The 14,498-nt window shown below is 45.8% G+C and overlaps 1 protein-coding gene across 3 annotated transcripts; it reads right to left on the bottom strand.

Moving 5' to 3' along the window:
• Window positions 1–6,986: 6,986 nt before the first annotated feature.
• On the bottom strand, window positions 6,987–13,735 carry LOC139574302 (protocadherin-18-like). 3 transcript variants are annotated; one of them, XM_071398752.1, is made up of 4 exons: window positions 10,856–13,735; window positions 10,310–10,398; window positions 9,869–9,984; window positions 6,987–8,502 (listed from the first exon to the last, which is right to left on the bottom strand). In XM_071398752.1, exons 1-4 carry the CDS (start codon window positions 13,352–13,354, stop codon window positions 7,541–7,543), a joined length of 3,666 nt encoding a protein of 1,221 aa, XP_071254853.1. In that variant the 5' UTR covers window positions 13,355–13,735; the 3' UTR covers window positions 6,987–7,540. The 3 variants fall into 3 exon arrangements, with proteins under 3 accessions (XP_071254853.1, XP_071254851.1, XP_071254852.1); XM_071398750.1 differs by having other exon boundaries at window positions 9,800–9,984; window positions 10,856–13,734; XM_071398751.1 differs by having other exon boundaries at window positions 9,800–9,984; window positions 10,310–10,365; window positions 10,856–13,734.
• Between the last annotated feature and the right edge of the window lie 763 nt (window positions 13,736–14,498).

Genomic DNA, 14,498 nt, shown 5'->3' with positions numbered 1-14,498 from the left:
GACCATATGCTGACACATGCACATTTGTGGCCTGCTGGAGGTCATTTTGCAGGGCTCTGGCAGTGCACCTCCTTGCACAAAGGCGGAGGTAGCGGTCCTGCTGCTGGGTTGTTGCCCTCCTACGGCCTCCTCCACGTCTCCTGATGTACTGGCCTGTCTCCTGGTAGCGCCTCCATGCTCTGGACACTACGCTGACAGACACAGCAAACCTTTTTGCCACAGCTCGCATTGATGTGCCATCCTGGATGAACTGCACTACCTGAGCCACTTGTGTGGGTTGTAGACTCCGTCTCATGCTACCACTAGAGTGAGAGCACCGCCAGCATTCAAAAGTGACCAAAACATCAGCCAGGAAGCATAGGAACTGAGAAGTGGTCTGTGGTCACCACCTGCAGAATCACTCCTTTTTTGGGGGTGTCTTGCTAATTGCCTATAATTTCCACCTTTTGTCTATTCCATTTGCACAACAGCATGTGAAATATATTGTCAATCAGTGTTGCTTCCTAAGTGGACAGTTTGATTTCACAGAAGTGTGATTGACTTGGAGTTACATTGTGTTGTTTAAGTGCTCCCTTTATTTTTTTGAGCAGTGTATATAGCCAATTTGAGGTTACTTGTCATTCACAAAACAATCAATCTTTGTCTAACAGACTTACTTGACTTATTTAGTTCCGCTCTGTTACGGTTTTCTTGACCTCATTCCAGGTGGTTCCTGACATCTTCATCTCTTCCTCATTCGTCCTACATTCATGTCTTTTTTGGGTAGCCTCTAACAGAAGCACAACCAAATTGTTAGGCACACCAACCAAACGCCCATACAACTGCAGGCACATGCACACATCTCACCCAGACACAGCGTAATATTGGCCAGCATCTGGACTAAATGGCTACACATGCACACGTCTCACCCAGACACAGCGTAATATTGGCCAGCATCTGGACTAAACGGCTACACATGCACTGGCGTTTCCACAGATGCAGTAAACCCAGGAAGCACCATCCAGCAAGGTGTTGACAGACATGCAGGGGGATTACACTGGACTAATACCGCTAACACTGCCCGCAGAGTATACACTCTTAGAAATAAAGGTGCTAAGTAGAACCATACAGGGTTCTTCGGTTTGTACCCATAGGGGAAACCTTTTTGGTGCTGGGTAGAACCCTTTGCAAAGAGTTCTATCTAGAACCCGTTATCTAGGGTTCTTCATAGAACCCCCTGTATATGTTTCTACCTAGAACATGTGATGCAGAGTTCTGCCTAGAACCCTCTATGAAGGGTTCTACCAAGACCAATTTTATCATCTAAAGGTTCTTCCTAGAACAGTCTTTGAAGGGTTCTATCGAGAAACGTTTTTATCTTTGGTGGGTTCTTCCTAGAACCCTCTATAAATGGTTCCACCAGGCTTATTATCCTTTACCATTTTACTATCTATCACAATACATGACATATATAAGGCCTTTCTTTAAGGGCCTAGTTATACCCTAACACAGGGGTGTTAGGAATTTCCTGGTTTACAGTAGTGACGTTACGTAAGGAGCTAATGTCCGATGTCCACCAGATGCATATGCGTTTGGGCTTCACTTTTCAACCAGCTAAACGCCAGCTAGCTGGAGTCTGTGTTTGTACTTCTGTTTGTACCACCGCATGGTAAAGCAAAGCACGAGTTGAAATGATTGATTGCATGTGGTACACAGACTGCACTGCAGCCTAGTGTGGCAGCCCCAACTTAACGTTGCAGACTGCTACATTGACAATGAATGACTTCCACTGAAACACAAAGAGTCTGATGTCTGGAGTCTCCGGAGGCTTGCGAAGGCCAAATCTAGCTCCATACAGCAATGCCGCGCACCTCCCAAATTTTGTAGCAATGCGGAGGGTTTCTGTATAGCTCCGCATTGGCGGTAGGTGGGGGGCGGAAGATCCTGTATAAACACAAACACTCTTCCTTGACAACTTCCTTCACAACAGCTCTGCTCTGTTGATCACATGCTTTTTCAAACCGTGTGCTGCAAAACGTGACTTTCCACTGATTTCGCCGTGGTTCCGGTGGCTTTCGTCGATCCTAAGCTGCTTTCAAACACCGTTCTCTACTGGACACCGTGCTTACAAATATAGGTTGGATTTTGTTCAGATAGTTTCACCTGACTTGTAGCTTGGCAGGTAGAAAAGGGGGAACTATGGAACATTCAGGTATGTGATTTTATGATGTTGAATCTCATCGAAGGCACACTTTTGAAATTTGTTTTATGTCAAACCACACTATCTGCATTGTTGTTCAAATATTTTATTTTATTTAGAATAGTATAAGCTTTTGTCTTTATCATTCTAAATAATGGCATGGGAAAATTGTAAACTTGAAGGCAAAAAAGGGAAGCATGATGTAAGATGCAAATTAGCATTCCAACTGATTATAGGCTACTAATGCCAATGACTTATAGCTGCGCCACGGAGGTTTGATGAAAACAGCGGAGGAAAAAAATGTCTATCTGATAATCACATGCTTCTATTTATTGCTGACCACCAGATGTCACTAATATGCATTGTGAACCGAGTAATAAACCGTTTCTCTGCACAATTTTGTGAAAGCTCCAAAGCATTCAAAAAGCCATGTTTCCCACCACTAGTTTACAGGCACATCAGGCCTGCAAGTCACATAATGCTGGCTTGCAAAGTGATGTAGAATTCTGATTAGAATCCAGCCAGAGTTAGGATATGAACAAGTGGAATTTTTTATCACCCTCAAACTGCATTCAACCAAGATGCTCGCCATTGTAGGAAAGATTGAATACATCCAATTACTAACAGATTGGATTAGTTTAGAAAAGTGTATGTTATTTATCTTTGTGTAGCATAACATTTATCAACCAATCAATGCAAAAACACAGATAATACAGTAAACAGTAAAACAAACAATTCAGAAAATCTCCCTGAAATATAGCATGCTGGGAAATATTCAATATGGTTCTATGTAGAACCCTTCTTGCCTTCCAAAGAATCATCAAAGAACACTTTCTCCAAAAATGGTTCGTAGGATGTCAAAGGTTCTAGGTAGAACCCTTTGCCTTACAAAGAATCTTTGTCTTCCAAAAAGGGTTCTTCTGATCAAAACGGTTCTTGTTAGAACCCTATCCTTCCACAAAGAACTCTTTTGGAACCCTTTTTTCTATTAGTGTATCTACCACACACGTACACACACACAGTGATGGTGGCATGCTAGCCTCCTGTACATTGGACTCCCGTCGCTCAACGTTATATTGCTTACTCGTATCTTGCAGAATAAACGTTTACAACCCCAAATGCATAATCTGGAATTCCTTGGCTGCTTGGCAGGTTGTAATATGTGTGAACTGCTGTAAAATAAACATAGGCCTAAAATAAATGTTTTCAAAATGACCAATAAAATGAATAAGTTTTCTGTAAAACTGCCTTTTTTGAAAAGGTATTGTTAGTATTTTTGGCTAAACAATTGTCCTTTTTTGAATATGTTTGAGAATGTAATAATTATAAACAGCAGACATCCAGCTGATTTTATTTTAAAAACGTTGTCTAGGATAAGGCCAATGCCAGGAAAAAGGCCCACAGTTATTAATTTGTATTCATGCCATGGCTAACTCTCCACAACTAATATTCTCCTGCTAAACTGCTCTACTATGAGGCTTGCCCGCTGATGTGTGCATGTATGCTCACAAAGAAGAAAGCAACCTTTTTCCCCATGGGTTCTGTTATTGTGTGACTATGCACCATTGCTAATTGTGGCTATGGTTTAGCCCAGAAAGGGGCTAGCTTGTTCTACCTGTCTTTGTTTGCCAGGGGTTCTGTTAACTCTGATGGGGAGAGTGTTCATGTGAGGGTATGCAGAATTTTGTCTCAACTGTAGGTTACCCCTAGACTGGATTGAGTAAATTGTACTTTATATCATTCTAAGACTTTTTGGGGGTTCATCGCATGTTATTGCCTATTTTTTACAACAATTTAATGTATTCTAATTGCTGACATTATTTTGAGAATGAAATCACCACTTTTTGCTTCTTATACTTTGCTGCCTGCCCTTAAGATAGCAAGATACCTTTTCACAACCCACCTCCGCCAGAGAGATGTTGGTGCTGAGAAGGACTGGCTGGCTGCTCAGTTGAGGGTTAGCTAGCTGGCTGGCTGGCTGGCTGCTTAGTGGAGGGTTAGGGTCCATCAGCAGCAAAATAATCAGTGATAGTCTCTCTGTAGGCTCTCTCACATGTGTCCATATCCCAATGCTCCTATCCACAGCTCTTGGCACACAGCATGGCTCTCCTACAACCACTTAGGCATGCTGTGGAAACACAGGAGGTTGGTGGCACCTTAATTAGGGAGGTTGGGCAGAATGGAGCAGAATCAGTGGAATGGTTTCAAATGCATCAAACACATGGTTTTGAATGTGTTTGATGCCGTTCCATTCACTCCGTTCCAGCCATTATTATGAGCCATTCTCCCCTCAGCAGCCTCCACTGTGTGGAAACACATAAAGAAACAACACAGGAGATGAACTGAAGACCTACTGACTGAGAACACACTTATAGGCAACCAATAGATGAAGGCCTGATTGGCAGACAGACAATATACTGGTTATACAGTAGACAAAGGTATATCTGATTAAGTACTGTTACCTTGAAAATGGCTGATGATTATGGACCAGATGGCCTTGTTTTCTCTCCATGACTTTAATCAGTCAGTTTCTGTCATGAGTGTGTTATTGTGTCAAATCAATACAAATGTGGACGCCATTGAAAAGACAGATCATTCCCAACAAAACCTCACAGATTACGACTCTCTCTCTACATGTAGTGCAGCTGGACCTTGACAGTATTGAGTGGAGATGAGAATATGGGGTTCTGTTAGACTGGATTTTTATTGCTGGGTACAGTCGTCTGCAGGGAGGAGATAGAAGGTGAGAGAGGAGGGAGGGGATGTAGTCAGGGAGGATATGTTAAGCAGCATTCAGGAGAAATGGCTGACGACATGAAAAGCCAAACACTGGCTTCCTTTTTCACGACAGACTCCGGTGTTCAGCTCTGTGTTCTCTTAACAAGAACCCCTGGCTTTTCCTCTCTATCCCTCCCTCTTTATCTTTATCCCTCCCCCTCTCTTTCTCTCTCTCGCTCTGTGTTTCTCTATCATTCTCTCTCTCCATCCCGCAACCCCTCTCTCTATCTCTCCCTCTCTATTTCTCTATTCTCACTCTCTCTGAATCGCTACCTCTTCCTCTCTCTCCTTCCTTTTCTCTCTGTAATTCTCTCTGTCATCTCCCACTACCTCTCCTCTTGCTCCCTCCCGCTAGCATGTACTCGTTCTCTCCTGCTACCTCTCCCTCCCTCTATCACTCGCTCTACCACTAGAAAAAAGCCTCTAATGGTAGCTATCTCACTATCAACCTAGGATATAAACAGACTCATGTGTAAAGGCTCAAATGCAGGAAGGTAGGAACACAGAAAACAATGAGATGTTGATAATTGTGTTGTAGTTCTAGTGGTTTCTTCTATCTCAGTGTCGATGCGGGAAGGGAGTGAGTGACAATACCAGGTTATTGGCTTAGTGTGGGAAAGGTGTAATACATATGTAATGGGTAAAATACTGAGACATCTGAGCCAAATACAGACCCACAATAGTGCACGTACACACCAAATGTTTGCACGTACCGTACGGTTAGCCTCATCTGGTTTATTTAGATGATGCTGACTGACTGACATACGGACTAACTGACTGACATACGGACTAACTGACTGACATACGGACTAACTGACTGACATGCTGACTGACTGACTGACATACTGACTGACTGGCTGACTGCCTGACATACTGGCTGACTGACTGACTGACATACTGACTGACTGACTGACTGACATACTGACTGACTGACTGACTGACATACTGACTGACTGACATACTGACTGACTGACATACTGACTGGCTGACTGACTGACATACTGACTGACTGACTGACATACTGACTAACTGACTGGCATACTGACTGACTGACATACTGACTTACTAACTGACTGACATATTGACTAACTGACTGACATGCTGAATGACTGATGTTATTAGTTTGTAGGTATCTCCCTGGTTGAGTGTCTGTGATTTATTTGGACTACAAGGTTGAGAGCACCTAGTGAATTCAACTCCAGATGCTTGCCACTGCTGCTCATGAAGATGAGGTACCTACTCCTGCAATATTTCAATCTGGCCTCTAGGGGGCTCTGTTTTGTTTCAAACTGAGTCTCAGACCTTCAGATGGGTAAAGTAATCCGAAGAACGAGCTTGGGTAGCAGTAGTAGGTGGTGATGATAGAACCAATGTTTTTCATTGCACTGGTAACATCAGCCATCGACCAAGAAGAAAATAGGAGGCAACACTATACAGTCATGAACAGCCCCCTTCCAAATATATAGGACCTGAATTTGAGAATATCTGACTGTTACATCCAAGAGCAGTGTGCTAGAGTAGACCTGAGGTTCGAGCTATCCGGGATCCTTGGGAAGTCCCTACCACATTGAAGTTGACATTTAAAATGGTTAAGGTAAGGGTTAAGGTTAGGTAAGCATTATTGTTAAGGTTAGGGTAAGGGTTAAGGTTAGGATTAGGGTTTAAGGTAGGGACTTCCCAATGATACAGGTTTGCACTGACCGTAGTAGACCTGACCGCTAGTGAGCTCTTTTGACCAATAGGGGGAGCTCATATGGAACTCTTCTCATAGAAATCTAGACAACAGTTCAGCATCTCTTTGTAGAATTATAGATACTCTCTCTCTCTCACACACACACACACATACACACACACACAATACCAAGCCCATGCCTCTAATATCATTATGTTTGCCAAATGTTGGAGATCTGTGAAGGTTCTTATTAATCTCCTATGGAAACATTTAACTTAGCAAATAAACCTCTCTGACTTCCTTCTTCTAATACAATGACAACATTAGTCAAAGATGAAACATCGAGACAAACTCATATTAGTTCTGTGTTTTTTCACTTTTATTTGTGTTTACCCCCAAGTTCCCACAATACACCACAAAGACTTCTGTCCAATAATTAATATATTCATGTATACATATAATAATAGTGACATAAAAAACATTTCACAATACAAAAGACAATATTAAATATGTAGATTTTCAGTTGCATGTCAAAATGTTGATTATTTTTATAAACCTTCAATATATAAAAATAGAATTCTGATTGATTAAGTTTATATACATTTACTTTATATAAATATAAGAATACAAATGTATTTTTAAAATACAAAGATAAATACAGTCACATTGTGTACATTGTGTACCAAACAAGAAAATACAAACAATATTTGGATATTTAGCATTCACAAAACACAAATACGTTAGAAATGCAACTTTAACGACAATTGCAGGTCTATGTCTTTCGTTCGTTTCTCTTTTAATTTTTCCTACCCAGACTCCTCAGCTCCCCCTCCATAGACATGGCAGGACTCCTGACAGGAAGACAGGAAGTTGGAGGTCAGAGTTTAAAGGTGGAGGGTATTTAGGGTTGTCTAGCTCTGCCGGACATCCTGTAACAATTTGTTGATCTCAGCCACCAGCTCGCTGGCGTCCATCAGCTCATGGCGGCTGTCGCTCCTCTTCCCCTGCAGGTGTCCCAGCTGCCCCAGCACCGAGTCAAACTCATCCTCCTCAAAGTTCTCTGGGATTTCCTCCATGGCTGGGAGCCACTTACCGCATGGCCCCGGGAGGGGAACAGGGATGGGGGCCGGGGCCAGGAAAGGTGCCACCAGGGTGGGGCTGACCAGGGCAGTGAGGAGAGGGCTGTTCTTGGGGGTGGGGGCGTGGTGGCCGTGCCCATTCTGAGGGCTGTTTTTAGGGACGGCCTGGTTGTGGTGGTTGTTCTGGGGGCTGAGCTTGGTGCTGGGTTTGAGGGTGTGGTAGCTACCATTCTGGGGGTGTGGTTGGCCTGAGGGCCCAATGCTAGAGCCGGGGTTCTGGAAGTGGGTATTGGCGGCCCATGCTGCAACACCTTGCTGGTGGGCGGCAGCACTGGGCTTACCTGGCAGATGACCCCTCCTCCTGTCCAGTGACCCTGTCATGGGGACACCTACACCCCCCATACTCGTACCTGCCTTTTGTGTCTCGCTGACCTGGATATAGGAGTCCAGCGATGGGGGGAGGAGCCTCTGAAACACACTGCTCATCTCTGACAACAGGGACGTGGTTCCACACAGGTCCTCCTCCTCCCCCTCCTCTCCCCCCTCTGCCTCCTCGGCCTCCTCCTGGTTGTCCTTGCCGAAGGTGGAGAAGCTCTGGTTGCTGCGTTGGGCGTGAGGGTGGTCGGGGTCGGAGGGCTGGGGGGGCTCCTGGGGATCGCTGGCCTGGCGGGGGTCCTCTCCTGGGATGAAGAGGTTGCTGCGGTAGTCAGAGGAGGCTGGGGAGAGCAGGGGAGGCATCCAGCACTGGTCAGAGTGACCCAGGACACGACACTCCTCAGTGCACAGTCTCATCGCTACAGCGAGAGAGGGAGAGAGACGTGGTCAGGGATACAGAGTCACAAGGCACTGCACAGGGAGATGAAATACATAGGAGGCCATGCATTTCTACATACACAGACCATAGATTGTTCTGGGTATTACTGTTCTTTTGTTGATAGACTTTTGATGAGGGGAGATGTTGATGAGTAGGTATAGAACTGGGAGTGGTTTTGAAGGGAGGAGATGAAAGGTTGTCTTTCATAGTCTTTTAACATCAAACATTTGATGTCCATTCATGTTTAAACACAGTTGTGTGATCTGGGTACAAACATGGGTGGAAATCTAAGATAATTAGATAGCATATCACGCTGCAGGAGAGAGCACACTACCTTCAACATTAACATATTGGCACAATTCACTGGGCCAGATCAATGGCCACTATTACTCATTCAAAAGAATCTGCTTAAAAACCTGCATTTTCCCCTTTTGAAATCACGTCTATTCAATATTAAATCTTCAAATGAAAAATCTCTGAAGAATAAATTATACAAATCAAATATGCCAAGTTAAAGCCTTCATTACAGACCGCTGGCTAGTCACTCATGCTATTCAGGGACTTCATTACCCTCTCATTACCATGAAAAGACCATTTATAATACATCTTAGAGCTGATGAAGGAAGAGTGCATTGGGGAGAATTGGAAAAACAGCAGCCGCAGCCATGTAGGCAGGCAGCATGTTGCCTTCCCCGCTGATGAAAGGCAAAAATAAAAGATGAACCGGACTGATTTACAAAAACAGCCTTTCAAAGCTGTCGAAAAACCCACTCCAACCACCTCTGCCTACCTGCGAACTGCCCAGCAGACTGCCTGGCTGCCTGATCGCACTCTGAAATAATTGTGTTATGGAGGAGATGAGAGCTTTTTCTCATCAGAGAAACGGGTGATAATTCTGCCTCTTTTCTCCCTCCACAGTCCCATCCAGTCCCAGTCACTGTGCTGATAAACAGCTGGGGAGTGGATCTCTCAGAGGTGTTGGGGATGAGGGTGATTGATAGTTGTGGTGAGAGGTGAGGTGGTGTGATAATGTGTGTTGTGGTGGGGCTTAGCTCAGTGGAGACCTGTAGTGTAGGGTAAAGGCTAAGATGGGTGAGAGGAGGGATATGGTGAAAGGGGTGAGGATGGTATACCTGCATGCAGTCGTTGTTGGTATAGTTCAGTAAAGAACAAGGGTATTGGGTGAGAGGCTGATATATAGAGGGGAGAGTGTTGTAGGCTGAAGGGTGAGTGTTTTGAGGCGAGGTGAGAGGGGTGATGAGTTGAGGGGTGTATACCTGCATGCGGATGCTGTGGATGTGGTCTGTGTTGGCCGTCATGTGGGTATAGCTCATTAAAGGCCTCACCCAGGAGCCTGTCGATGGGAGACTCTCGTCCTGCCTCGTAGTCACTGTCCCCAGCCTCGCTGTCGCCACGACCACTGTCCTTCAGACTAAACTTGTCCATGTCGTTCAGAGCATACCTGGATACGGAGAGAGGAAATTATGGTTCAACATTCATAGAAAACAACATTGGAGGACTGTTCAAGGCTTATGCATATCAAAACGAAGTGCAGTGAATTCTCAAGTGGCGAAGGTTTTTGCATACAATTATCAAGTGTTATTAAGGTTGAGTACTAAAATAGAACAAAGCAAATATAGGCCTACGAGGGAATACAGCCAAAAGCTTTTTAGGAATATGTAAAGCATTGTAGGATATGCCTTAGAGCATTACTGAGTTATGCACACGTACATTCTGATTCCCTTCAGGTGTGTTTATTTTAAGGTGCAGTTAGATGGTGTTATTACCTGTAGCTCCTGGTGTATTTGTTGCCACGGAAACTGGGTCTTGGCTGGTACTGGCCCTGATGGAGCATGGACAGAAGCTGTGAGACTTGCTACAATCGAAAAAGAAAATGTAAAAAAAAGAATGAAAGGAATGAATGAATAAATGAATACTGATGGGAGCAGACAGGCACAAGGACACAAGAGATGGATGGATGTTGAAATGACGTGATATGTTCTAAAACATGAGATGATCACTGGATATAAGCGATGGAGTACTGAACATACCACAACATCGGGGACAAATTCAGAACAAATACTGAATATTAAATATAAAACACAAAAATCATAATAATAAACATTGTTCAATTTCTATATCACCATAATATAAGACAAGGCCAAAACTCAGTCCTTTTTTCTATAGATCTATAGTTGATGGGGGTCTATTTTAATCCAAAGACATTTATGTGATTCAAGACTACCATTAGTAGATAACATATTCATAAACCATCTACTGATACTGTACTAAGGACATGAAATTAGACAGCGTTTCGCTCTCTCTCATCTTACTTCGACAGGGGGCGTGGCGTGGGCCAGTTCCAGAGCGAAGTTCTCTGCGACGTGATTGGAGGAGATGGTGACCAGGCTGTTGAGCGACTGGCGGCTGTGGTGGCTCTGCCTGCTACCCATGGTGCCCCTCTCTGGGGCGGGTGAGGCAGAAGGTGAGTGTGGGTGTGCCCGTATGGGCAGGGTGCCGTTGACGGTGGGGACCAGGGTGATGTCTCCCTTGTGGATCTGCCTAGAGGGCTTCTTGGGGTGGTTCTGGTACGTGTTCTCAGCCACCCTGCAGTTGTACGAGTTGTGGGGGTCCTTTTTCTCTCTGTTGCAGCGTGCTGTGGCGAACATCACCATGACCACCAACAGCAGGGCACACACGGCCCCCAGGGAGATGATGATGATGAGGGAGAGGTCCAGGAGGGAATGGCTGGGGCCCGTGGGGAGGCCTGGGGGTAGGAAGTCCATATTCTCCTGGAGGGAGAGGCGGAGCAGGGCCCCGGTGGACAGGCGGGTGGTTCCCCTATCCTGCACCTCCACCCTGATCTCCAGCACGTCCTTGGGAACCCCCTCCAGACTGCCGTTGGTCCGCAGCTCGCACCGCCGAGCGTCCATCACAAACAGGCCCTCTTCGTTGCCCCCGACGATGGAGCAGCTCAGCTCACTGTTGATGCCGGTGTCACGGTCAGTGGCCTTGACAATGGTGACCAGCTGACCGGCGGAGGCGTGTCTCCAGAGGAGGAGGTCGGCGGTGTGGTTACGTAGGAGCGGGGACTGGATGACGGGCGGGTTGTCGTTGTCGTCTAGCACGGTCAGGAGGACGGTGGCGTTGGAGGATAGGGGGGGGTTCCCTCCGTCCCGTGCTTGGACGGTGAAGGAGATGCGGCTGACGTCCTCGTGGTCGAAGCTCCGTAGGGCGTAGATGGCGCCGTTGGACGGGTCGATGGTGACGTAGGTGGAGATGGGGCTTCCTTGGACCAGAGTGTCCACCACCGTGTAGGTCACCTGACCGTTGGTGCCCAGGTCAGGGTCAGACGCCACCACTGTCATCAGGTAGGCCCCGGGAGAGTTGTTCTCTGACTTATAAACCTCGTAGCGACTCTTCTCAAAGCGAGGCGGGTTATCGTTTTCATCCAACACCTGCACCGTGAAGTGTTTGATGGTGGAAAGGCTTGGAGAGCCGCGGTCCTCAGCTATGACCGTTAGACTGTACTCTGACCTCTTCTCTCTGTCCAGAGACACATTGGTCAGGATCATGTAATTCTTCTCATAGGTCTTCTGCAGCCGGAAGTGCCCATGGCCGTGCAGGCGGCACACCACGTCGCCATTGAGCCCTGTGTCACTGTCGTCCACGCGCACCAACGCTATGAAGGTGTCCACCGGCGCCCCCTCCGAGATGTAGGCCACTTCCTCCTTACCGGGAGTCATCAGGTTAATGTTGATCTCCGGTTTGTTGTCGTTCACGTCCACCACTTTGATTACGGTTTTACAAAGTCCTGGGATGGAGTTAGGACCCAGGTCCTGCGCCTGAATGTCCAACTCATAAGATGACGTAGTTTCATAGTCCACTTTTTTAATCAGAGTGACTTGGCCATTTTCAGGGTTCATTTTAAACGTATCCAGTATTTTGGGAGAGATATGACTGCTGAAAGAGTAAACTATTTTACCGTTAGTGCCCTCATCCGGATCTGTGGCGTTCAAATCAATCAGTAGAGTCCCAAGTGGAGAGTTTTCCAGGAGATTAATAACGTACACCTGCTCATCAAAAGCCGGACTGTTGTCGTTAGAGTCTGAGATGATTATCTTGAGCAGAGTGGAGCCGGACTTCGGGGGGGCTCCATTGTCCGAGGCCGTTAGCTGCAGCTGGTAGCTGGATTGCACCTCCCTGTCCAGCTCTTTCACCACCACCAGCTCTGCGTATTTGGCACCGTCGGTTCTGGTCCTTATGTCGATTTTGAAAAAGTTATTCGGCGTCAGAGAGTAAGAGTAAAGGGAGTTATCTCCCACGTCAGGGTCGGTGGCGCTGTCCAGAGGGATGCGGTTTCCCACAGACGCGCTCTCCGAGATCTCAATAGGGATGATGGCACGGGAGAACTGTGGCGAGTTATCGTTTATGTCTAAGACTTCCACCTCGACGTGGAAAAGCTGGAGGTATTCAGTGGGCAGAGTGACAACGTCAAATTCGATAGAACAGTTTAGGTTCTTTTCACAAAGCTTCTCCCGGTCAATCTTGGTCCCTATGGTGATTTCACCGTCCTCCTCCCGAACCGACAGAAATGGAGTGCTCCCCCTCTGCATAGCACGGAACCGAAAGGACAGTGAACTCGGTAATTTAGACAGAACATCCACCACGTCCTCCTTTAGCCTTGCAATCACTGTGCCCACTTTTTGCTCTTCATAAACTTTATATTTCAAAGTCTTACCAGAAACGGCCTGCATAATTACAACCAAAAATAATAATAGCGCAACGGAAAACACTATATTTCCTTTGGGTGTGTTCATTTTGGCACCCATCTTCAGCACCCGGGATGGGGCTACACTACCACGAAGGAGCAAGGTTTAAAAAAAGATGCTCTCTCAAAAGTCTAACATGTTAAATTCCTTCAGTAAGTAATCTTTGGTGAAAAGTCGTGCAAATCGACTGGAGGATGAAGATTTGAGAACTCAAAATCAACCGGGTCGGAGTTTTCTTTTGGCTCCAGTTTTACACCAAAAACACCAACTCAAATGCAGTGTTTTTCTTGCTGTTGTGATCTGTTGCATACATCCACTTAAGCCCCGGTCTGTGTGTGTGAGTGTGCGTCTGGAAATCTGAGCGGTGAGAAAAGGCGTAGCTCCGTTTGTGTTGCTGTGCGCTCTACTCTGTCGCGCGCTCCTGCGGTCTGTCTCGTCTACAGACTGGCCCTCATAGCCCGCCCCTCACCAAAACTGCGTCTTTTTCCTCAGCTCACACAAAAAGTCCCCCCAGCCCCCCTCCCCTCTCCTTTACACCCTCTCCCTAAATAAAGTGCTGCCCCTTCGCTGCCTCCAGGGTGTCCATTCCCAACACAGAGGGACCCTTGATTGCAGAAGCCGGGAGGACCAGTCTAAAGACGTGGTTTTAAAGTGTGCCACAACAATAAGGGCTGCTTATTCACGGTGAACTTTAAACATGGCCAAATTGACCCGTGGCTGCCTCGGCACTCGCATATTGTTATAGCTGCAATTCACAAATGTGTGCCACTGTCAGATTGACTATGCTAAAACGTAATCTTAACACTCTATTCCAACATTAAATATGATCAAGAATTTAAACGTTCCATATAATCTCCCTTGGTATGAGATACACTGCAACATAGCCCTGCTTGCATTTTACGAGCTGGTTATGAGCATCTGTTATGGCAGTAAAAAAAAATCGAGATATATTTTGAAGTGAATGTCATATGAAGTTGTTTCATATATTTAGCCTAACTGGAACACATTGGACACAATATATATAATGGGGTATTCAAGTGGGTTACAGTGGATACAATATGGTTTCCAAATGCATGTTCCTAAAGTCGTGGTGATCAAATGGTTGCATAGGCTCACATTGTATCTTTCATGCCACCAGAGTGGAGAGAAAAATATATGAGGGCAAAGAGTGAATGTTTGTGGATCCAAGACTTGCACTTTACTG

Source organism: Salvelinus alpinus, chromosome 4 (assembly GCF_045679555.1).
Source record: "Salvelinus alpinus chromosome 4, SLU_Salpinus.1, whole genome shotgun sequence".
Taxonomy (NCBI): domain Eukaryota; kingdom Metazoa; phylum Chordata; class Actinopteri; order Salmoniformes; family Salmonidae; genus Salvelinus; species Salvelinus alpinus.
This window is presented reverse-complemented; position numbering and strand designations above follow the sequence as displayed.